Source organism: Crocodylus porosus, unplaced genomic scaffold (assembly GCF_001723895.1).
Source record: "Crocodylus porosus isolate Cpor-Errol unplaced genomic scaffold, CroPor_comp1, whole genome shotgun sequence".
Taxonomy (NCBI): Eukaryota; Metazoa; Chordata; order Crocodylia; family Crocodylidae; genus Crocodylus; species Crocodylus porosus.
In genome coordinates, this window is record NW_017728950.1 from 57,317,772 (window position 1) to 57,344,398 (window position 26,627).

Below are 26,627 nucleotides of genomic sequence, written 5' to 3' on the forward strand. Positions count from 1 at the left end.
ACCCCGGTGCTCTTTCCTGCTCAGGCAGGGGGTCGGACTAGATGATCTACCTAGGTCCCTTCCGACTCTAGCTACTATGAAACTATGAAACCACACGAGCACCCTGTCCCACAACCGCCCCATGTTCTCACATGGCCCCAAACTCACTCTCCATCCCCTAAACCATTTCATTTTGTTGATTAGAAATTAAATGTTTCATTTCTTTTTTGCTCAGCATTAATCACTGCATCTGCTTGAGGCACCAATGTGGCTCAGACCCATAAGCAGACTACTGTGAATCTTGGATGATGGATCCCAACAAGACAATAGATTCTACACCAGAAAATGGTGGACTCAGAACTAAAATTCCCATGAAGCCATATAATCAGTAGTTGGCAACCTTTTTAGGCTGCAGGACAATGATCCAGTCCAAGTCAAAGGTGGATGGATTGGCAGGTGCTAGGACCCAGCCACTGCCACCACCACCCTTCCCCACGGAGGCACTGGAAAATAACTACCCCACACTGCCAAATGCCACTGAAGCCCCACATCCACAGACTGGATCATATGGTTCTGCTGTCTGAATCCAGCCTGCTAGCCAGCCATTACCGACATATAGGTCTGAACCACTACCATACAAGGTTCAGACACTAATGATGTTTGGGGCTGAAACAGAATGCTTTCATTCAGTTGATATCAGTCCTTTCAAGATGTTTGGGTTTAACCGATCTGTGATGGATTCAGGTGTTATCAATCTCATGGTGTCCAGATAGAGAAATTCACAAATTCCACTGCTAAGGACATCAGACCTTGTGGAGTCACACTTGCTTTTTTCCCCCACTTAAAACTGAACCATTATTAGTGGCATTACTACTAATTAATACCACTAATAATCTTAACAAAAACAGGATTGCCAATAAAATGAAAAATGCCCTGTAAGCAATCATTCAGAAGTCTGGAAACGTTAAGGATGTTCCAACAATGCTAACTGTTGCCATGTAGTATTACTGCATCACTTGTGAAAACATAATACTCAATTGATCTAAATTAATACCATTAATCAAGAGATAAGTGCCACATGCTCAAGAGAAAGTTGGGTGAGAAACTTTAATTTGAGTTAGGTTTCTCAATCATATTATTTTATTAATGGTAATTTATTTGTATACAGACACACAAACCAAAATACCAATTCCTACTTCCAACAAATGTACTCCATTCTTGCCTCAAATAATCTTTGGTAATTCAAAGAATAGACATAATTTCAAACGATGTTTAAAAGTAAAAATCAATTTAATTTTGCAAACATGATTTTTCATCTACGTGGAAAGGAGAATTTAGAGTAACTAGTTAACTTTATGAGCATTCTGCTTTCACTCTTACAGATATTGCTAGTCTTCAAAAATATTATTTTTAGTCAGGCCCATCTAACATTTTCCATTTTATTCAAAAGATTTTATGGCTCAGTATTACAGCAATATACAAATTTGACAGTTTGCAATAGGATCTATTCATTGTAGCAAATCATTCTGACAGTAAGGACTATACAGCTGGTAATGCACATTTTTTACACCATACTTATTAAAAATCTTACAAAGATAGTAACATAAGTATGCACTCTAAATTGTGTTTTGTACATGATTTTAATGAGTCAGTACATTTTTAACTGGCATTATAAATTGTAGTATTTTAATCAATTATTGTATCATCTTTAGTTTCACATTGTTTTAATTGAGGGGAAAAGTAAGTGACTGTGCTATTTAAAGTTGATTCAATAATAATGTTAAATAATTTGGAAATATAAATCAAACAAACTTGAGTCTCTATTTTGCTTTCTTTTTCCTTAAATGTGTGTGCAAATGAACTAGTTAATGCATAAGTTTATGAATAACATAATGAGTTTTCTTGATTGTCCTTCTAGCAATATTTTTAGAAATGCTGAAAGGTAATCAATACTTCTTTACCTTGCCAGAAATGCATAATAATGGTGGTATACATCACTGTCAAGCATTTCTCTACTCTTACAGAAATACAGCTGCAGTGGTTCTACAATTCCACTATAGGTTAACAAATGACTGTTATTGCAAAATTACAACACAGAAGATAAGCAATGCCTGCAAATGTATTTAATTCTAATTTTAGGATTATTTTTATTAAACTAGAAAGATAGGCAAGAGAATACTTGCCCATTCTTTTAAAAGCGCTCTCACTTTTTTTCCCTCCATTCCACTCTTCAGTTGGCATACCACAGTGAAACCTCTCTATTTTCAGAATTGATGTACCTTTCAAAACTATAATCTTTGGCTTTTGAGCTCACTATTATTTGCCTTCAGGTACAAATTTTAAAGTGTATAGGCTTCTAAACAAAACATTATGGCCTCAGCCAGATTCTGAAAGGCTTGTAGATCAGTCATCATTGCAGTGTAAATTTCTTTTCAAAATAATGTTCCTCACTCAGAGTACACTTGTGCTTATATTCGGTTCACTTGTCAAATACAAATTTGAGGTCATCAAAAGCCCGAGGGCAACTTCAGCTATTCCAAGACTCATTTTCTACCTCTATTTTGTTGGAGAAATAGGATTTCAAATGTAAAAATAATAGGAAGCTCTACCGATAAAGAAACAAAGGCACATTATATACGTTTCAGTACAGCATTCCAGCAACAGCCTATAATGACAAAAGTCAGTTTGTAATACTGAAGCATGTTAAAGCACTGATATTATCTAAGTTAGATCATGCATCTTGCTATTGAATTGATGCATCAATCATCCAAAAATTATTTTAAAGATGACAGTTTAAATGCATGTGTTTAGTAAAGGACAGATATTGATTACATTTTAACTGTTATTTTTATGTCAGAAGAAACATTTAACCACACTGGGCCTGTGTCTCTCAGAGCACATGCTCATGAACAAGTTACTATGAGGTAAATGAGGGCTGGGATTACCATGCATTAACTACTTTGCAGTAATTCCCCAGATACATAATCTGACCTCAGGTAAATGAAGCTAATCTGCAGTACTTTACTACTAACCCAAGAGGAGCAATGTGGGTTGGCTTCAATTTACTTCAAGTAAGAGCACGTCCAAAGGCAGTTACTGTAAAGTGAGACACTATATACATTCCAGGCCTTTTTTGCCTTATGGTAACTTTTTTATGTGCCTGTGACTTAAAATCACAGCTATCACGGTGTAAAGAGGCCTAACTGTAAATTGGAATCAAGCCCAGATATCCCTGCCAGCATATATTTGCTGGCTAATCTCTGGAAACCGGTGGAAGTTGCAGGGTTTTTGAGAAGTCAAATTTGGCTTCAGATCTCCAGAGATTTCTTTGCTTTATTATACAATGTGGCCATGGACTAGAACTAAAACTGTTCAGGACTGGAACTGAGTAATAATGTTGGTCTGAAATTACAGGGTATATTTACGTACTCTGGGAGAATTGCTGGTTCCACAGAAGTAAGCGGCGTTTTACTATTAGCTTCAATGGAGTCTGGAATTCACAATCTGCTTTCTATCAGCCAGAGCTGCATAAAACTAAGCAGCCAAGGAAAACACTTTCACTGATATATTTGGGCTGAAATGGAACCAAAACCAAGATTAAGCTCAGCTAAAACCTCCACATTCTATCAGCTTTTGACTTGTAATCATCAGATGCTATTAAATTGTGCTTGCCTTGCACCTGGCCTAATTCTTTTATAAACTTTTCTTTCACTCCAGCTCACTAACCGGTGCAAGCAGTCACACCCTTCAGAACTCAGCAGAAATTAGCCTCTTCTGTCCATAACAAAATTCATATTGTCCAAACCTTTCCACCAATGCTCCCAATCCTATCTCCCTATCTTTCAAATCCTAACCATTTTCCACTATACTTTATTCATGTAACCCTGAGTTCATCCAGAAGGGTTATACTACTTAATCCCTCTTAAAGTTTCATTTCTGCTTTGTTACCTAGAGTGAATCAAGTTCACTAGCATACAAATAGCATTTCAGCTGCCTTTCCCATTACCATTGCCTACTCATTTGTCCTTAGACTGTGAAATCGCTGGAGCAGAGACCATCCCTTCTAAACCCTTGCAAAGTACCCTTGCAAAGCAGTCAATTCTATAACTAAGTAGTAATATATTAAAGTTTTGGATTTTGTAATAAAACCTATGACAAGGGAATGTTTTGACAGTTTTATTATGAGCCTCACACAGCTTTAACTGCTACCAGCAACACCCGAGTAGTAACTAGACTGTTTTTTTTCTCAGGATAGTTTACAAAAATCAAAAGCTGTAACTTGAAAGAGTCCTTTAGTCGTTAAAACACTTGTCTTTATGTACACTGGGCGAGGCTGTCCCTGTTCCCAATCCTACATGAAAGAAGGTGAGGGTATTCACATTCTTACATGCTTACAAAGACAGCACAACTTCAGCTTCTGTTCAGCTGACTTCAAGGGCTTCATAAGACTAGGCCCTCTGGATACTTTGAAGTGAGTGACACAAGGAAGACAGAATGTGAAACCACAGTTGGGTCTGTCTATGGAGGGGAATACAAATTACATTGGCTTTGGAAACAGAATAGCTACTGCACTATTGCATGATAAGGAACCCTGGCAGGCCTTTTATTTTCCTGAGTTACCGTATTTCCAATATCAAAAAAGAGGACACCTATGGTGGGTGAAAGAAGGGGTGAAAAGGGAGGAAGAGTATATGATTATGGGGGGGGGCAGTGAAATACCCATGCCCTGCCTCTTCCCCTCACTAAGCCCCTGCCCCCCTCCAGCCCTGCCAGTGCCCCTCGCTCCTGATCTGCAGCCCCTGTCCCTTCAGCCCTGCCCGTGCCCCTCACTCCTGACCTACAGCCTCTGCCCCTCCAGCCATGCTGCCCCTGCAGCTCCCACACACATGTGCACTGCACAAACTCTGTGCCTCTTATCTGGGAGTTTGTCAGGGCCCGTGCACAGAGCATGGGACTCCCAACAGCCAATCACCTTGCCCGCTGCTCCCAGCCCCAAGCAGTCCCAAGCTGCTAGTTCCCAGGAAAACAGAGGAAGACCAAAAACCCGGACATTTGCTCCCATTTTAAAAACCCACCCAGATACGAGGACAGGGACCAGGTTTTCCCTTTCTGGGAAAACCTGGACGTGTGGTAACCTTAGTATGATGCAGGTCTTCACCATTTATAGCATAGACCTGTATCTAGAATACAAGACACAGTCCTAGCCATTATAGGTGTGGACAGATGTCAGGCTTGGAATATTCAAAATTTTAAACCCCAAGGGTGTAGGTGCACAGGCCATTTTAGACTAGTTCAAACTTCCTGAAATGTTTCAAAAGCACACCGGGAAAATAAAGTATTAGTTTGAGCTAGACCTCCTTGAACTGATCCAATGTTATCTGTGGACACAGACTATTCCATGCCTACTGTCTAGTCAGTCCTCCAAGCATCCCAAACTGTACCACTTCTCAACCCTATAAATATGTGCAGGGCAATGAGGCTACTCTGGGATGCATCCAAGACTCTACTGCCTGAAGACCTATTGCCTAAAGCAGGGGTTGGCAACCCCCAGCACGCATGCCGAGCATGGCACGCAAGGCCATTTTGCTTGGCACACCATGGCCAGCCCCATCTCTGGGTAGCTGCTGAGCCCAGGCTGCTCCCAGCAGGGCTTATAGCATCCCAGCTTCCTGCTGGGAGCAGCCTGGACTCTGTGGCTGGCAGCAGCTACCCAGAGCCGGGGCTAGCTGCAGCCAGGAGGCTCCAAACAGCTGTGCTGGGCTCCAGAGCCCAGGAATCAGCTCCGTACCGGCACGTGCACCTATGCGTCAAAGCAAGCAATGGGGGAGGGGCCTGAGGCAGTGCAACCCCGATCTCTCCCCCACTCCTGGCACAGAGCTGGTGACTGGGCTCTGGAGCCCAGTGCAGCTGTTTGTAACCAGCCTGGGCTCTGGGCAGCTGCAGCAAGCAGCGGGCAGGCTGCAAACAGCTGCGTCAGGCTCCACAGCTCCGTTATCAGCTCCGTGCTGGCGGTGACTGTGCGCGCACCTCAGGGCAGACAGCAGGGCAGCACAGCCCACCCCAAGGTGCACGCGCAGTTGCCACCAGCACCGAGCTGATGCCAGAGCTGTGGAGCCCTGCACAGCTGTTTGCAGCCTGCCCGCTGCTTGCTGCAGAGGCCCAGAGCCCAAACTGGCTACAAACAGCTGCACCGGGCTCCAGAGTCCAGTCACCAGCTCTGTGCCAGGAGCAAGGGAGAAACCGGGGTTGCGCCGCCTCAGGCCCCTCCCCCACTGCCTGCTGACATGTGGGTACACATGCCAGTACAGAGCTGATGCCTGGGCCCCAGAGCCCGGCACAGCTGTTTGGAGCCTCCCCGGTTCTGGGTAGCTGCTGCCAGCAACAGAGCCTGGGCTGGGGGGGCAGGAGACACATACAGGGCATCCTGCCATGTACCCCCCTGCCCTCATTTTGTTTTTCTGGCATGCCGGCACTCCGGCACCTTCCAAGGAAGGCTTTGTGGGGGTTTCGGCACTCTGACTAAAACACGTTGCTTACCCCTGGCCTAAAGAAACCACAGTCCCCTCAGGGGCAGGGAAGTAGAAAGCCTCTGTAACAGTTTCACTTCCCTGCTAAAGAACCTGAGCATGCGTCCCAGGCTCATTTGGGGTGGAGGGTTGCCAGGTTTGGGCAGAGGGCTTTGTAGCCCCCTGCTTATAGTGGGTGGGTGGTTGCCTGTAACTATAAATTCCAGTCAAGTGTTTGGGGACAGGGAGGGAAGCAGAGCAATTGCAATTGCATAGTGGGCACTTAGAACAGAACAGCTGTCAATTCCATGTGTAATGTGAAGTAAATTACCCCACTAACTGTTAATTGTTCCTCCCCCTCTGTGCTGCACTCTTGCAACCAAGCCCTGCCCTGCATGCTGCACCCTGCACACACGTCTACAATCTCTGCATCTTTTGCTGGTAATGCAAGGTACTTGCACCATTGGAAAATCCTGGGAACTCCTGAGAAGGGGGTGGGAAGGAAGAACACCCTACCGCCTAGAAACTACAAGTCCATGCAGTCCCCCAGAATCTGGCAGCCCCTCCACTCCAACCCCATACCCTAATCCAGGTCTTCTACCCTCTCTAGAGGAATCCTGGAGAAACCTATGGGCACTGACCCCTGGAAGGCAGGATAATTTGGGTACTCTACCACCGCTTGGTGACATTTTGGCAGCAGTGCCATCCCTAAAAGATGAGGGTTCTGCTTAGAACTCTTAGCCGCATACATGTGCACATTTCTCTCCAGGGACAATTATGAACCAGTTCCCAATCAGTAACACTGTTGAAACAGTTCAACTGTTTGTCTGCACCCCATGTCTGTGTCTACACACCCTATGTTCCAAGACAAGACCTTCACTAACTATTTTTGCCCAAGTTTGCAAACATAAGAAAAAACACTACAAGCTCCACTCTTCACAAAATTTTGATTTAAAACTTCTTCCTAGTTTACCACTGTTTTAGGAAGGGTATTTTAAACCCTATGAACAGCTGCAAAACCTAAAACTTATGGGGAAAATAAAACCTCTCCCCCAATAGCAGCAGCAGCAGCGATAACAAAACAGAAGGGACTGATTCTATTCTATTCTCATTCTATTCAAACCAGTGGTACCTTTACTGAAGTCAATGAGTTGCAACAACATAAGATTGGTATGACTGTGGAATCAGACCCACAATATAACACTGAATGTGCAAACTATTATTCCTAGCCCCTATCATTCAAACATATTTACTGTTGGTGAACACAGCATCATCCTATTATTCAACAACATACAATATATTTTATTATTGTGGTTTGATTGACAATATTTTATAATGAACATTTTAGCATGGCATGTAAATTTTAAGCAACACAGAAATTATATGGAATAAACAACACATTAAATGTGAGGCAAAGTAATATAAAGGCATTTTGACATTATATAAAATCTAAAACCAATTACATAAATTGGCTAGATGAACCCATTAATGTGCAAACAGAAAGCAGTTGTTGAAAATAATACTGTAAACATAATACAAACACTGATTTGCTTGGGAAGGAATGAGTGTATACCATACTGGTATATATTACATGATATGAAGACTGATATAAAACACACTGATTCTGACCCACAATGCCTTGTGAGCTAAAAGCTATCTAACACCAATCCATATATATACTAGCTGAATAACAAAGAGATGTTGTTTAATTTGTTAAAAGGCAAACACTGACTTCTTATATGCTTTGATATTGGTGGATAGTGCAAAGAGGGAGTGTCAACTCACACTGCATATCTTTGGAAATAAGAGGTAGAAATCTACTCTCAACTGGTTCTGTTTGTTTTTACCTAGTTTCTATCATTATTTTCCATGATTCCTTGCTTATAATTAAAACCAACCAGAATCATCTCATGTACTCAAAGGTCTGAGAAGGTTTGCATGACATAAAAGGTACATCTTTTCGGGTTTTTTTGCAGGGAGGTGGAGTATTGTTTGTTTTTACTTCAAGTGAACCCTCCAGAATAGAAGGAAATACTTTTCTTTGCATTTCTTAACTTTCATTTTTTGGTATGATGCCTACCCCAACCATTTAAAAAAAATAGCGTTTCAAATTTGCTGGATAGCTCTATCAGACCTCAATCTCTTTATGACAATTCATAACCTCAGTCTTTTATCTTCAGGATCCAACTGCCTTGCTCAGACTGAGAAATCTTTTCACTTGAAACAACTCAACCCGGTCTTCTACTGCAAGGCCGTAATTTTTCATAGTCCACTATTACATCTCTACTGACTTGCTATTTCATAGTTGTTAGGGATGGAAGGGACCTTACAAATCATTGGCTCCAGCCCCTCTGCACTTGGGCAGGAAAGACTGCTGGGATCAGATGACCCCAGCAAGATGGGTGTTGAGACACTTTTTGAAGATTGCCTATGGCAGCATGTGACTACTCAAACAAGGAGGGTCTCTTTGCAAGGTCCTTCTTCCATTATCTTTATTTATTTTGTCTAATGAAAAGCTATCATGACAATCTCCTGGACATTATTTGCACAATTCACCCTTTGATAAAAATCTGAATGTTGTAAGTAGAAGCCAGGAGATACAAGGAATTAGCTGGCAGTTAAATGCGTTTCCTCTACCTGGATTTAAAGGGCCAACATGATAAAATAACTTGATCATGGCAACATCTGATCTTTTTAAAAACACTGTCCCCCTGGCACTGAACAGAAACCTCTGAAAATAATTTTTTACCAAAGCAATACAAGGCAAAAATTATAGTTTTGTCAGCTAATACGGAAAATTCCTATGAATATGAGTATGCTAAAAAGTAAATAAAACAGTTGAGTTTTGTAACAGTGTTCTTCATTTTTGAAGCATTAGCAGGCTGCTGAAGTTAAGAGAACTTTGCCCATTTCTTCTGTTGCTTGCTGATCTCTCAAGTAGCAGCAGTGTATTGGCTACAGATATTAAATCATTATAAAACCTTTTAGGAAGGTTGAACTGCATGATGAACCTGCATTAGATTTACTAATGAGATGTATGAACAATTGTCACTCATTGTAAATTGAATGCAATTAACCCAGGCTGGGAAAAGCAAGGTTTAATTTTCTCAACTGAGATTACAATAAAGTAAACTGTCTGCAGTAGTCCATTTATGGCACTATGATGTGTCATGGTTCCACCTTCATTTTATTCATCTGAATTTCTTTATTACTGTATTTACTTGATTCCAAGATGATGTTTTTTCCTCTCATTTAACATGGTGGGGGAAAGCCTCACATCTTAGAATAAAGAATAAGGTGGCCCCAGGCTAGATTGGCACTGGCAGGCTCCATCCCAAGAGAAAAGGTAGGCAGACGTAGGAAGAGGGGGAGGAAGGAAAGGAAGTGGCAGGAAGATGACAGAGGCTTAAGAGGATGGAATCCAAGGCTGTGGGGGAGTAGAGGGGGCAGGCAGGGGGAGGCAGGCACAAGGAAGGATAAGTGAAGAATCAGAGGCCAAGCTGTTTTCCCCATATTGCCTGTCTCTCATTGCTCCCCCCATCACCTGATAGCCATCGTCTGACACGGGTCCCCAACCACTGTTTTTCCCGCTGCAGTGGTGATGGGGATGAATTTTAAGGTGATCCTCCAATGATTAGATTCTATACATGGAAAATGTGTAGATTTATAAATTCTCCATGTATAAGATCTAATTACTTGGGGGGTTGTCTGAAAGGGTCATCTTGGGTTTGGGTAAATATGGTATAACATCCGTAATGCAGCCCCTTCCCCTAAAAAAAAAAAAAAAAAAAAAAAAGCACCAAGGCAGGCAGGATAATACATTAATACATCTAAACATTCAGCAATCCATGGGGGGAAGCACCAGCAATATACACATAGCCTAATGGAAACTGGTGGCTTCATACTATAAAAATATTTAAGAGAGTTTTTACCATTTGAGAGAAATGTACTCAGCCATACGTAAATGGAAGGAGAAAAACAAAAGAAAAAGCTTCCAGTGATAGAAAGGTGTTTAAAACTATCAGTGATCTGCAGATAAATGACAGCCAGTGGATGGCCTACAACTTTGCATATTATGTAACGTCACAAAAGTCCATGCATTTTGCCTCTTAAAACAATAACTACATTAATAAATTAATAGCTCATTAATTTAAAATTCATTCAAGCCTTCTTCCAGAAGGCTCTTACTATTCTGTTATTGTTCAAGTCACAGGAGGCAAATTCACATTTCAATTCCACAATACCTTGAAAATAACTACTGGATTAACAATTACCAACTAGGTTACTGTCATAATGTAAGTAACTATTTGGAGACATCAAAATTGAAGATCATCTTATTTATAGTTAGTACTTCCAAAACTGGTATTTTCAGATCAAGAATTTGAGGTCAACTCCAATGGTTATAAAATATAAAGCATAGCAGATAAATTAAAAGAAGAATAATTCACAAAGCTGGAGCAATTAAAGAGTATCTTCAGGTTAAGTACATCAGCAATCTTTCCTCCAATTACTTATGGAGTGGACAAAGAGAAGAAATAGGGTTATTTTCCAAATATTTTTAAAATATTGGGCAGGGGATCATTTTCCTTTTGTCAGAGGAAGACGATGTCACATTGAAGTACAGTCTGGCAAATTAAGTAATTTAGGTCTAACTCAGCAGGGAATATTCTCTTTGAGATCAGCTTTTACATGTTTCTCACTAATCCAGGGCAAATGTGTGATGACAGGGTTATACGGGGGCTATACATGGGTCCTAGTATTTGTAGTTGAAGCATTTGTGTTTGTTTCTTGCCTTTTTCAATGCCTTGGGGAGCTATTTATTAGTTCAATATAACATGCGATTTGATTGGTGCACATTTTTCAATTCCCAGATGGTAAAAATATCAGGTCTTTTATCATTTTAACTCCATAAAAGGTTCCCTTAAGGCAAAAATACCTCGTGAAAAAAATCGTACAAATTCTGAGATATGCTGGTTTATTTGGGTTTCAGCTGGATCCTCAATGAGCAGCCCCAATAGTTTTAGCTTAGTGATTGAAACTACTCATTGTTTCACCCTTTTTCATTCTAGAGCAAAAGTTGTTTACCCAAGACCATAAACCAAAACAATGCCAATGAATGAAAATATCTAACCCACTATGAGAAATTTCAGTTTAACTGATTTTGATTATTTATTCTTTCCCTGAAATAAAAGTGTGCAATAGTTAATATTAACTATACATAGAATTTTGTACACATTTCAAAACAGCACAATACCTATAAAATGTAATTAATTCAGCCTTATTACTCACCAATTTTAATCTCTGCAAAGGTATTCTACTAGTGTCTATAGGTGTCCGTTCTGTGACATTTCGAAATCTGACTTCAGGAATTGCAATTGCACACATCACATGTGCCCACCTGTGAAAAGTGGTAGGTCAGTGACATCAAAAAATATTTACAAAGAAGATATAGTTAAAAAGATTCCATGCCTCAAATGAAACTACCCAATCTTTCTTCCATCAAATTCCTTTTTAAATCCAAGATCAAGAAATAGTGTTTATATTTAAAATTTATTTTTATGCAGTATTAGAAAATTATCTGAAAATTCAATAAATATCAGAGAAGAAAAGATCTGCACTATATACTAAATGAAGTGTCCTACAAAATTGATGGCAATATTGTGTCCATTTCCTGCCATTCAAATAAAACTTACATATATATTGCAAGAAGAAATGTTCTTGAATAAGAATCATCAGTCTAGACTGGGAAATATTTGACAGAAATGTTCTGTTTCAATCTTACAGAGAAATTCTTAAGTTAACACTTCCTGTTGTAAACACCCCTTCAGGTTAAATTTTGAAAAGTGCCATTTATACTTTATTTATAAACTGCAAAGGTTTTTTGTAGTGGTGCCAACAATACTTGCACATATGGTCGCTATCTTCCATTTGTAAGCAATACATGGTCTAACCTGCAGCTTTCTGGACTAATGCTAATCATATCATAGCAGGTACTTTTAAATTAGCCACATATTCACTTTCATGCACTCAGCTGCCAAAATGTAGAAACCAGTTACACTAACAGCAATTTGGGCTGCCAGAAAAAGGGGCACAGAGTCAGAGCAGAATGAAACAGCCTTATTACCCTATCAGAACTTGACATAACAGTGGAAGAGATGCTCCGTTCTCCTAGCAATGTTCATAGTGCCACCTGTGAACTGGATTCCTTGCGAGTGATGAAGGCAACTGAGGACACCTAGGATCAATGCTGCATATAACTAAGAAATCAGCCTAAACCTACTTTACAGCAACTTCAGAAGTCTTCTGGTAAAATACCATATGCTCTATTTGTTTATATTAGCTACTAGTATGATTTACTGCCACAAACTTGAAGTACTGGACTGCAATATAGATACTCTCCCCATATATCCCTTTGTTAAGCTAAAATGAAAGTTGAGAGAACAGCTTTGTTGAGGAGAACTAAGGGGTCAGCTGAAGCTTAGCAAATGTCTCAGTGAGACTCCTAAGTTATCCAAGGGGGACAGGAGAAATGATGGTAATGAACCTAAGACTTGAAGGAGGGTGAACAATTTGACTCTAACTCTTAATATTTGCTCTATGCATCCTTTGTTGCTATCCTACTAGGCCCATTAAAGCAGTGCCCGTTTTTGAATATTTCCTGAGATGTGCAGAAAATGAGGATCTCAGTAGGTCCAGGGGAGGCAGGAATGGGGCACATTTTTCAGGAGGAGCAGCACAACAGAATCTCTTCTTATTTGCTGCAGTACAGTGCAATACCATTTCAGCCATTCAAATTTGAGAAAACTATTTAGAAAAAGCTATGGTGATATACAGGAACAATGTGTGCTGGTGCAGTGTGGTATAAAAGTTTTATAGGCAAGAGTGAGATATGGGAACAGTACTCAAAAATGACAGCCATTCATGAGTTATGCAGGTCATTGTAAATGAGTGCCTATAAAGACTTTATGCCACATCAGACTCTTATGGAGAATATTTTCTTTATGTTACAATTTACAGAAACATTGTTTTAGATGCACTTAATCTTTCTTTTAATTCATACAGTCTTATCATAAATGCATGCCAGTAAAGCCAGATAAACTTCACACCAACTGTCTAACAGCAAGTCGGGGGGAAGGCACAGAAGTGTTGTAATTATAAAGCTTTTCTATAAATCATTAGCACAAGATTTATCTGGTATCTCAGACTACCAAGATTTGAAGCAAGACCTGTATCGGATTTGACAAAGGAGTTATCAGCTCTCCTGAACAGTCAAGTTCTCAACCTCCCAGCACTCAGACATCATTAGGTCTTAAATCTGTTGCAAATTAGGTCCATCCTGGACCTCCCTTCCTACCCTTAATTATGATCTCATCATTAAGTGTAAGGAGGGATCCTACAACTTAGTAAAAAAAAAAAAAAAGATGACATATTTGTGGCAGGCTGATTTGAAAATGCTTAGAAGTTTGAAGGGGTGGATAGTGTCCAAATGCATGACACTCTGGATCAAGTGCGAGAGAGGGAGTCAAAGGGGCATAACAAGTGTAATTTATTATACAGTAGTTGAGGTTTCTTGTACAGAGTCACCATTCCCTAACTCCGTAACAGAAGCCAACAATTGGGCATAACATAAAGCTGCAGACTTCGAACCAAAAGTAACCCTTTGCAATGTGCACATTGAAACTACCAGCAGATGATGTGTCTCTATCTTTAAGAAAATGTACATAAAAGCAATATACAAGTGTTTCAAAACATGCTGCATGGGATCTACCTAGAGCAGGCATGCTGCATTTTAGTCAGGTGGCACTGTCTTGCCTTGTGTTTTTTGGGGTTTTTTGGGGGGGGAGGGAAGGGGGAGGATCTCTGTTTAATCATTTGTGCAGCTTAGTAAAAAGGTAAACAGAAAACAAACATTTTGATACATGGTTTAGACTGGATCTAAATAGCATGTTATTAGTTTCATATGATGTGTGGGAGATATATATATATATATTTAATTCAATGTTTTATAGAAGTGTACCAATGTATTTGGAAAGTAAAATCACTGTCGGAAGTTCACAAGTGAAAAGGTTCCATTCATCCATATAACACGTAACTAACTGCAGATCATTGGTCAAAACACTACTGCAGGGAAACACTGAAAGGAAGTTTGGGCTTGATGAATTTATATCACCAAGCTAGATTCACTTTTGGTGATTCAAAGCTTAATGAAAAAAGGTCCATAATGTATTGGTATAGTTAAAGGAAAGGTTTCCAAGCAAAGATGCAATACACATAGGAGCTTGTTCTATAGCTGGACCTGAAGAAATCCTTTTCCCATTTCATCTTCTAAAGATATTTAATAATATCCTGCCCTTGATTTTATCAACATAATGAAGAATAAACATCTGTTATTATTGATCTGATATCATGATTATCAAATGGAAATACAATAAAACTAACTACTTCAAGACCCAGGACCATTTTAATAAGATTCAGTTTAATTAATTCTTTAATACATTGGCCTGATCCTAGGTCATCCCTGCATATAAGTTGAATGTCATTTTTATGGTTCTTTTTGAGGAAAAAATAACAACTTATCAGCAGAACAATACAGTAAATGCCTGCGTCTGAAAAAAAGTTCAGAAGTACTGTGTTAAATACTAGAATCATAAAATTCCACGACTAAAGAAGAAAGTACACTTCCCTGTACAATAAGGTTTGCCAATGCAAACAATGACAAATGAGCTTTCATTTGCTTTCTTTATACAGTGACCAGCAGAATGGAATTTGGAATAGGTAAGCACATGCAAATAATAAAACGATTTTTATTTTTTAGCACACTGAGTATGTTCACAAAGTGCCAGTGGCACAATACAGTATTTTCAAGGGGAGTTACACTTATCCTGCAATAATTCAACTTAAAAGGACATTTTGAAATAATTACATGTAGAATCTTTCTTTGTACGGGAGTGGGCATGGTAATAGAGTATAAAATTAATTAGATTGGCCTCTATATATCCACTACTTACTTCTTGTCCGTAGTTTGCTTGAGTGCACCACCTCTCAAATTACAAAGACAGCATTCCTAAAAAAAATAGTAATAAAAACAAATAAGCCAGATTGATTGCTAGCACAGTCAATTCTAGTCACCTACTTCTTAAGGATTTTTATATTGATCATTTATAACATGTCATTCATAAACATCAAGATGTTAAGCACGAACGATGCAAAAATATAAAGAAAGAACAATAAGCAAAAAGATCAACAAAAAATGTGTTTTGCATATGACCCTTGAAAAAACTGAAGGAATTTTTCTTCAACATTTAAGAGAATGTGAAATAAGAGGATCCTAAAAGATCAGTTGTAATGATTTTTGTCTGGCATTAACACAGAACCCAGAAACTTAAACCACATTAAAACCACTAAGCATTAAATTAATAAAACATATTATGGAGTCATTGCTTAAATCTGACTGCTTTTAAGTCATGTGAAACTTGGAAGCCCACTTTTCTTAATGCTTCTCCACAGAAATTAAGATCCACTTGGCCACCCGTGCTGTTAGGTCCCAGACGTATACACTCTGGGAACTGGGAAAGACTTTCATTTCAGAGTTCATGAGATTCCAGAATTGCCTTACCCATTGATAAACAGAACCAAAGCTTGTCGGCTTTCAAGGCTCACAGCAAGAATGGCAACTTTTAAACAGATCCGTTATTTAGTGTTTAGACCATCTTACTCTACCTCCTACTACCCTGCCCTGGTACAGATCCTTTGTCTACACTTCTGTGACCATTCTCTCTCTCCAATACCTTCCCGCAACAACATTTTTCTGTCTCCTTTTCCCCTGACTGTCTTGTTTTCTCTCTTTCCTTCCCGGTCCCCACCCCACTTTTGGATTTCTATTTTTATTACCATCTACCATTTATTCTACCATGGTTCTATTTTTTGCTCTCATCTGAGGTTTATCTTCTCCCCATGCAGTGCACTACATAGGTGATATATCTATAGAATAGGAACAATATTGTAGCTGAGTTATGTGTTGAAGGAATAGGATGCAATTGAATGAACAGACCACTTGGGATCCAACTGTTCATCATAAAGACAATTCCATCACATCCCACTTCCCTTTAGAAAAGCAAGTGATTCCTGTTTTATTTACAGGAACCTTAGTACCCAGAGTAGTTCCCTCACATGCTCAAAGTCAAGGAAGAAGTTAGATTCAATTATAAGGATGAGAGATAAACAGGAAAATTAGATGGAAGGAAGCTGCTCTTCTAGAGCACTATCTGCTTCCAGACAGGGAGGATTTAAAACTATATTGTGTTTAGAGTAAGCAGCCTAAGGGCATGTGTAGACAACACAGGGGCCCTAAATTGAAACACTGGTTTTTAAACAACACCACTTCAATTTAGGGCTGATTAAACCCCAGCATCATGCACACACCCCACTGACTTACCAGCCTCTCTGGGGGAGGGGAGCTGCCAGCAGGCAGAGCAGTCCCTGGGCTGCAGGGGTGGGGGGGCCAGGTGTTTCCCTCCACAGCAGCGGCACCCCCACCCACCCACCAGGCAGCATCTGTCTGCAGGCACCCAGCTCGGGTGGTCCCAGGGGGCATTGCAGCCATGGAGGGAAGCACTAGTGCCTTGTACAACTCAGGCAGGCAGGCAGACTCGGGAAGGGAGGGTGGGGGCAGGAAATCAGGCTCACCACTTTTCTTGGGCAGAGCTGCTTTCCCAGGCTGCTGCCAGGCTGTCTGCAGGGTTTCCTGCAGAGCCATGGAGCTGCACCGAGCCCGGTGCTTCGCTCTGTGGCTGTAGGGGAAGCAAACCAAAACTCCTCAAAGGAGTTTTAGTTTGCTGCACCCCATGTCATTTAAGGCGCATTATGCCACTGAATTTCCTACAGCAGCTGGAATTAATGCGCAATACGCCACTAAGGTGTGCAAACACCAACACCATTAAAGGGGTGCAAAAGCATTTAGCCCGCTTTAAAGTGCTGTGCACACAAGCCTTAAAAGGCTAATGACATTTTTCTCCAAAGATATTTCCCCCCAAATAGGCTGTTGTTTGGTGCTGCATCTAGGATTGCTACCATACTGTTCCATGCATATTTCTCTATCCCTAACTGTTCCTCTTTTGTACCCTGGGGCAGGTCTGTTCCTTACCTTACACAGGCAGAAGGATTGGATTGTTTCTCTCTTCAGCCTGAAACTCCCTGGTTGCTAGGAGCCCAGCAGAAAAGAAGAGGTAGCCCGGTAATTCTAATCCACACATCCTTGACTGCACTGAACAAGTGCAAATTTTTTTTGGCAATATCTTTTATTGGACTGATTGTATTGTTGGGAAGAGATGTTAGAAAGAGATCACCCCAAAAAAGCCTTTCTTCTTGCATATAACCCAGATCATTATGGCTACAACAACGCTCTAATGCTACCACTCTATGAGAGCAGGCAGAGTAAAGGAGCTCTGGTCAGTCCAAACATGTCATGCTATTCTAGACAGACATGCCTGTTCTACCTACATTGTGCCTGTTTTAGTTCCAAGTTGCTATTCCTTTTCATGCTACCTCAAAAGCACTATAAATAATCATTATCTTTTTTCTATATATAATTACCTCTCAAATATTTGTGGACCCTTATCATAACATTCCTTGTTTGTATTCTTTTCTCTGGGCTGTACATATTAAATTCCCTTAACCTCTGATCAAGGTCATATCTTTTAATCCCTTTATCATGTTTGTTGCCCTTCTCTGGATTCTTTCATTTATCTTTGTCATTAGCATAATGGGGTGTTGAAATCTATACAGGTATACTCCAGAGAATGACCATATCAAGGCCATTTACACAAGTATTATTACCTTCCTTATTCTGCTTGTGATACCCAAGTTTTACAACCAATACATTGGTAGAGAAGACACTGAGTCAAGAACAATTGGAGTTCCTAAACTAGATACCAGATAACCACAATATCAAGGGTTTATACACATTAATCCACTTCACACTCAGCTGACTAAAATAACCTGACAAGAATTTCTCTATGTAATAGGCACAGTACATTGTTTCCAATACAAATAAGAGTAAGATCACAAGGACTCAAATAATCTTGCCATCACGTCACAAAGAATTCTTTTAATTTTCTTTTTCAGGCTCTTTCAAATGGAAACAAGACAAAGGAGTAGCAGAAGAATCCATCTCTTGGTGTCAACACAATATAGAGAAAAAGCATTAGAGAGGGAAGCAGATTTTGGTCAAAGTGGACACTCAAATTATGAAGTCAAATCTTGACTAAGTCAAATTTGTGACATAAGACTGACTATCCGAGCAGCTTCAAATGTATCTGTTATATCTTGCAAGTCCCACTGGTGAAGAGATTAGACTAGCAGAGAAAGCACCACACAGTTTACATGGCTGGCAGCTTCGCTATTCTGAACAGTACCCAAAACTGAATGTAAAGCATGGTGCCCAAAGGAGGCACACAGCCTAACCACATTTAAAGAAACAATACCATGTACAATGACTAATGCGCAATACATCTCAATGTCAGTGACTCCTGAGAAGCCTCAACAGAACCTGAGGAGCTGCTCCGGGTAACTATGGAATTATCATGGCAAATAAACTTGTAATCCCTATCCAATCTATTTTTTTGCCCCCAGACACTGCCCTGAAAAATCAGTAGACCAGTGTTTTGTTTTCTGGTTCTTCCAGTGAAGAATTGGAACATTTTAGGCAAGGCACTCACCCTCTTTATAATCCAATTTCCCAGTGATATAAATGGAGTAATGATGCTTAACTTGGTACTCCAAAGTACTCTCAGTAAAACCACTGAAAAGGAGTAGTAAAAGTTATTATTTATTATTACAATCACTAGGCTATAATATTAGGGGATTCTTGGAGGAGGGAAAGTGCAGCTTTCTCCTTAGATAAATGACAGAGAATGAATAGACCAAGCAACGCTCAACAACAACAAAATAAAATGGAGCTGTTACCCAGGAAGAGGAAACGATAATGGTCATTCTGCCGTCTGTGGTAATCTGGAGGAGAAGACATAATGCAAAATATCCCGAACGAACCTGCATCTAACTCATTTTCTGCTCTGCAGCACCTTGTTAAGGGTTACTGAAAGGTAGGGTTAGAAAAAACCTCTGTAAGCAAGGTAAAGAGAGAGAGAGAAAGAGCATGGTTCAGCAGAGACCTCCTTATGGCAGCCCATTTTGCACACCTACCCACCTTTTCCACCCCAACCCTGCCCTCATATAATTCAGTGGCTCCCAAAGGTTGACCAGGAACATATTCTTTCCTTCATGTTTTGATTACTCTGAAAATGGTATAATGAAGTGTTTTTCCTTCAGCAGAAATACTGCCAGTATTTTCACTCCTATTCTATTCTCCCCCCCACTCAAGCCTGTTCACACTTACTTTGAAAAATTAATATTGGGAGAAGAATAGACTTGTTTTAATTTCCTTCACCTATGACAAGTGTTCCCAGTTCCCACCTAGGCGCATTTTGTTATTGCATCTAAAGAGGACTCTGGGCCCTGAAAATTTCATATGAATCAAATAACAGTTATAGAAAGCATAGAAAAAAAGTGATTTTTCCTTATACAAATTTCTCTCTGACTCAAATCTTCTCCTATGGATTATTACATAGTTACCCACCATAAGGGTAAAATTTTTATGAAAGGACACTTCAAGAGACAGGAGATGAGGTCTTATCCCTACCACAACACCTTTCTACCACATAAAAGAGCCACAGGCCCATAGCAGACGTTACACTTAAGACAGAATTAACCAGCTAATCATGTCTTAAATAGTAACTCAGCCACATGTTGAGGCAATTAATGGCATGGTAAAATGGAAAATAAGCCACAAATTATTCCATAAAATATGTGTATATTAATATTGCAGCTGGTTTCCATCATACCTTAAACTGAACATGTGGCAGGGTCCCCATCACGCAACCCAGTGTTGCCTCAGGGCTGGGACACACAATCAGCTAATTGTCAGTCTCAGCCCCAAAGATTACAGTGGAGTCTTAACCTCATTACTGTGTGGTTCCAGTGCTGAGCTGATTGCCAGCTGATATAATTAGTTAATTGTTAATCTCGCCTCTGGGACCACACCAGAGTCTCCAACTCACTCTGGTGTGGTTCTGGGGCTGAGATCAACAATCAGTTTACTGACAGTCTGCCCTAGGGCTGCACTAGAGTCCAACTGGCTCCAGTGCAGTATGAGGGCTGAGACTGACAAACAGCTGATCTTGGGTTCCCCTGCACTGTGCGTTCACCTGTTTGCAGCCCAGCAGTCAGGACCAGGGAGCAGCTGCCGCAAACGGACTTCCCGGAGGGGAGAAAGGAAGGCAGCTTGGACCCCTGCCCTGAGAGTGGGGGACCCTCCCCTTCTCCCACCCACCCAGCTGCCAGGGACCCATGTTTGGGGAGGCGGCTCTGGGCTCTGCCCTGGGACTAGTCCAAAACAGCTCCATCCCACCTAGGCTCTGCTGCTGCAGGCTGGTCCCCAGAGCTCAGCACTCTCCCCACTAACACTAAGATTCTGTGTGCACATGGAGAGGGTGGAAGGACAAGCTGGAGAAGGGGAGAGAGGGACGGAGTGAGGGACAAGCGAAAGGAGCAAGCAGAGGGTCGCAGAGGCAGTGAAAGGGGGAGTTCTGGGAAGCAAGGAAGCAGTGGGGGAGCAATGGGAGGAGAGAAGCAGCAAGGGAGGGAGGGAGCAGGAGCGAGGGTGGGGTGTGAAAGAGATGTGCAGAGAAGGGAGCCAAAGGGGGAGGATGCTGGTGGAAAAATAGGTGTGGGGAGTATAGAGCAGATCTGACGGGGACACGAGGAGGCTACCCAGGTTCAGCTTCTCTCTGACATGATGGTCAAGCAGCTGCACAAGGTGCAGCACATGCGCATTTCAATACAGCAGCCTGGCTCCAGCGCAGCTGCGCGCACACACAGGCTGCACTCACATTTCCCCAAAAATAGGTCAACATTATCCCTTATTAGCAGCAGCTTTCAGCTCAGCCCTCCTCCTGCTGATCTCTTGCCCAGCAGAGTCCCAACCACCTGCTTTTCTGGCCTTGCTCACCCCATTTCCTCACAGGCAGTCCCTGATCTCTTCCACCCTCCCTGGCCAATGGGGGGGCAGAGCAGCATGGTGGGTGGGAAGGGGGAGGGCAGTATCTCATATACCCCTAAAAATAAAGTGGTCACCCTATCTTTAACTCCACTTTCCCCTGTGAGCACTACATAATATGGGACTATATAGATTTGGTGTAATTTGATATAGCAACTCCTATATCACCTTACCCATCCTGCTGACAATCGAAATTTTAGGCACTTAGTGATCACAGAAGGTAATTATTGAAATTAAAATCTTTGGGAAACTACTGAAGTACTGTAAAAAATATGTATATTCTAGTAAGTGCTGCCCATATCCTACAGCAGAGGTACCTGGAAGGAGCTAGAGCAGAGGTGGGCAAAATGTGGCTCAGAGGCTGGATGCAGCCCACCAGACCATTCTATCTGGCCTGTGGGGCCCCTAAAAAATTTAGAAAATTAATATTGATCTGTCCGGGGCTGCCTGTCATGTGACCCTTGATGGCTTGCCAAAATTCGGTAAGCAGCCCTCTACACAAAATAATTGTCCGCCCCTGGGCTAGAGGGTATGTGTGGGCAGGCAGGCACAGAGTGCTGCCATCTCCCAGGAGCAGGACCAGGGTGAGGGCAGTGGCTTCCCCCTGCAGGCTGCACAGGTGCCACCCAGATATGGGGGGTGAGGAGGGAGCTTGCATGTGGCAGCAGCTGCTACCATCCACCACCCCGTGCCACCACCGTGTGCACTGCAGCCACCACCCCGGGCGCTGCTGCCACCCTCCACCAGGCACGTACCCAGAAGGGGTACACTCCTTAAAAAAGGTTGAAAACTCCTGTCCTACAGCATATATTACATTTACTCAGGACAGCAATAGTATGGGCTGGAAATGCATCATGTTAGAAGAAGATGTCCAAATCTGTTATCCACTATCACCAATTCCATGCTTAAATAACTCTTTTAAACAAGTAACTTTCTTCCATTTTGTACTTGTGCTGAATATTCATTTCTCCCCATGTAAATTATTTTATATTTATCTAAATTAAATCTCAGGCCATTTTAAATGGCTCATCTGGTTTAAAAATCTCTAGAACATTCTAGACTTTTAAAAAGAAATCTCTTCTCCAATGGACGTTTTATCTTGGCTATCTTCAAACAATTTGTGAACATAATTGTGTTATCCAACACTGCCTCTCAGATCTTTCACGAAGATAAACTGTATCATTACCAATAACTGATCCACCCTGTGGTACAGATTCTCATTTTTTTAATTAGATATACAATTACTTTTACTTGAAATAGTAACATTGCAACCACTCCTCAACATTCTTCAGCATGTACAGCATCTTTGTCTTTTCACTGCTACTGTTTCTCTGTTCAACATTTTCATCAACGACTTGGAAATAGGGGTGCACAGCAAATCTCCAAGTTTGCACATGATACCAAATTACTCAGAGTAGTCAAGTCCCACACTGATGGAGAGAAGCTACAGAAAGATCTCACAAAGTTATGCAAGTGGGCAAAGAAAATGACAGATTAACTTCAATGTCAATAAACGCAAGAGGAAAATAACTTCAGCTATACGTACACAATGCTTGGTTCTGAACTAGCTGTTATGAATTAGGAAAGAGAATTGTTAGTACTAATGCGTCACAAAACTGTAAACATGCAAATATGACATGTTACATTTTGATTAGCTTCCGATTAGAGACTTCTTAAAAAGGTTATTGTTAAAATGAAAGATAACGTAATGTTTTTAAATATGATATAGAATCCATTTTTGAATTTGACAGGAAACAATCTACATATAATAGGAAAAATGCAAAACTATTCGGTAGTCTTAAGTATGTACTGTAAATATATAAAGGAAAATATATAAATACTGTGCTATGTGCATTATGGTTCATAAAAAGAACGAAAAAAATTAAATCGTGCCAGTTTGACTTTGATCAGCACATTATAAGGAGATCATTACTTAGTTTTACTATCATTTCGTGTTTGTTTATACAATTCTTGATTTTGAGCAATAAACAAAATTTACTAATGGAAGTTTAGAAAAATGAGCTTTACTTAGAGGAACCAGGAGAGATCATTTCAGACAAATACATATTTTGAATGGCAGATTAATGCATAGCAGAAGTTGATAATACCTTCACAGCGTTTTAAATAGCCCACTATTTACCCAGTTAATATATATTTGGTATTGTAACCTTAAGTCTTTTTTGCCCTGCCACTCCTTGTGTATAGTCATTCTTACTGTATCTTCTCTAACTTCAGCTAACATCTGGCAACCACTTTGTACGAGTCTTTTTCAGCCAAGAGCTCCGAATATAGGCTCTGTTTTCTTCCCAAATGCGTCCCATAAGAGATCATAACAGTCTTTTTGTATATTGCAGTGATCTTATCTCAAAATAATTTTGGACTCTGGTAGTTTCATTAAAAAAATAAGTTTAGAGAAAAATCATACAAACTAAAAATCTTGACAAATCGAACCCCATAAAGTAAAAAATGTATTCATGTAGAGAAGAAACTAAATCTTTCTTTCCCTAGCTCAACCTGTTCTTTTCTATAGAGGTGTCATTTTATCAGTTCTCAGTTTCTTACAATTACTCACATAGCATAACAGACAGCATTGTCCTCAGTTACTATGCCCGCTATGTGTTTGCCAAATCAGTGATATTTATAATCACTACTTCAAATGAGCAGATCAAAGTTCCTGTTTTTGCTGTGCATCTTTCTCTACTTCTGCAAAAGTTATTTTAAGGCGATGTCTTCTCAGGATGTGTTTCTATTCCACGCTCTGGGGTGATAGTCTGCAACTGAGAAACAGCCTTTTGGAATGTAAATTAACCTTCTTTCAAATATTTACTCCCTCTAATGTATGGCATTAGCTTCAGATCAGCTCTTAAAGAAATATAGCATCTATTTCTTCAGGAAAAAAAACCTTAAGTGTTATATTCTAAATTAATCATGGCTTACTGGCAGATTACAGTTAATCTGTCACAGTTATTCATTACTGCACCTAATAACCCCACCAATTACAGATGCAAGATACTTCCCATTATGAGATGGGAAGGATGTAGTAGAATCAATAGCAGTTGCTTATAACTTTGCCAGATTTGAACTGCTGGGGTTAAAATCGTACAAGATGGATGACTGCCTCAGTCAAAATGTACCATCCATTTTTAAGAGTGAGACTAGGGAAGGAAATCATTTGTATTTTTTTTTGTTTGATCAGTTGGTTTTTCAGGCCATTTAAATAAATTCTACTGACCTATTATTGGAAAAGCTCTAGCACCCCTGCGTTTAGGAGCAAGAGCCTGCGCTCTGGCAGGGGGACGTTTCTGTCAGGGATGTGCCTTTTTATTGTCACCTTGAAAATCCATCCAAATTTGGCTCTAGGCATAAGTTTTCAAAAAAAAAAAAAAAATTAACGCACACTGAGTAACAGACATCTTCGATTTTAGTAGCTACATTTCCCAAAGACCCTGTCCACACCAGACATATTCAGCTCATGGCTCAGAAGGTTTTCCTCACAATTGTAGCCCCAGGCTGTGCTAAGCCTAGGTATTGGAAATGACAGCAGGGAGCCTCAGTGAGTCAGCCTGAGGAACTCAGGTAGCACAGAGACGAATCCGGCATGCTCGCAGAAGTGAAAACAGTGTGACCTGCAGGAGCCAGGGCATAAAGAAGACTGAGACTGAAGGCCAGGGACCCATCCAGAAGGGGCACAGACATGTGGTCTCACCCTCTTCCCCTACCCCTTCCAGACCACACCAGGGGAGCAGCAGCCAGCAACTTTTTGGTTTCTTAAGTCCCTGGATCGGGTAAGAATTCCTCCTCTCCCTTCACCTCCATTCTCAGTGGCACTTCGCCTTTCTGCCCCAACCTGCTGCTACCCCTGTCCCCACTGCCACCACCTGATCCTGGGGCAGGGAAAGAGCTCCATAATAACTCCTGTCTCACTCCAGCTGGGCTCAAACCTGGACAGTGATGGCAGACAGGTTACTTCTCCTTTCCAGATCTCCCAGGGATGTTCCCCACCATCTCAGGGACACAAGGTGCTGGGGAGTAGATGTATGGATATAGAGTGGGCAAGGAGCCTTAGAAGGATTACAGGCACTTGGAGCCAGTGGGAAGAAGGACTTGGGTGGAGGAGAGGTAGAGATTTTGACGACACAATGGGTGAGAAAGACATATCAAAGGAGGAGCTCAGAGGGGAAATACGGAACTAGTTCAACAAAAAGACTGGAACTGAAAAAATGGAAGAGACTGGGGATGGCAACGAGGGAGCAGGAAGGGTGAGACTGGGATGAGAATCCAGAGGATGGTACACTGCACCTGAGCTCAGAGGAACAATCCAACATAGTGAAGGAACCAGGGAAAGAAAACAGTAGTCAGAACAGATTACTCTTAGGGAAGAATATGCACAAGAGTCTGCACCCATACTTCCCTTCATATCATGACTGGAACCCAAGATCTTTTGATCTCATCATCCGTTTGATGTCACTGAGTATACATTAATCCCACTGGCAAAGTGTCTAACATCCCCCATACAGTGCTGGTTCACAAAGATGACAGCCACCTACTACAGCTTCTATCAGTTGCTCTATAAGCACAAGTGGATATCAATACAATGCCCTAATCTCCAAATATTTTTCTATGGGCATGCTATGGACATATTCTGGGAATACATTTGGACTGTGTACTGAATTAATATCGTCTGTAGAGCCCTGTTTCATTTGTCACAGAAGCTGGAAAGCCTGAAGATTAATCTGTCCAGCTGGTGAGGAGCCACAGCTCAATGGTAGGCATCCTGAAGAGTTAGTCTGTGCCAACTGGCAATGAGAAAGCAGTTGTGGCCTTATGTTTAAGGACAGTTAAGCAGCTGCACTCTAGTTATTATGTAGTGCATTTTACATCTGAAGCAGCTTCCTGACCCTGCCCACCTCCAGGCCTAGTTCCCAGCTCCTCCCTGATAAGAAGTTCCTTCCTTGGATCCCATAGCAGCCCTATTTCCAGCTCCTGCCCTAGCATGATATCTATTCCTCTCTCATTGCCCCCAGCCCTAG

At 41.0% G+C, this 26,627-nt stretch overlaps 1 protein-coding gene across 3 annotated transcripts in view; it reads right to left on the reverse strand.

The window, feature by feature from the left end:
* KDM4C (lysine demethylase 4C) overlaps positions 1 to 26,627 on the reverse strand; it is a 459,581-nt gene that overhangs the window by 118,109 nt on the left and 314,845 nt on the right. For all 3 annotated transcript variants that reach the window (XM_019555111.1, XM_019555112.1, XM_019555113.1), the window contains exons 17-18: positions 15,494 to 15,549; positions 11,775 to 11,883 (exon numbers count right to left, since the gene is read on the reverse strand). In XM_019555111.1, the coding sequence (XP_019410656.1) occupies positions 11,775 to 11,883; positions 15,494 to 15,549 (165 nt within the window). The remainder of the gene's footprint in view (positions 1 to 11,774; positions 11,884 to 15,493; positions 15,550 to 26,627) is intronic.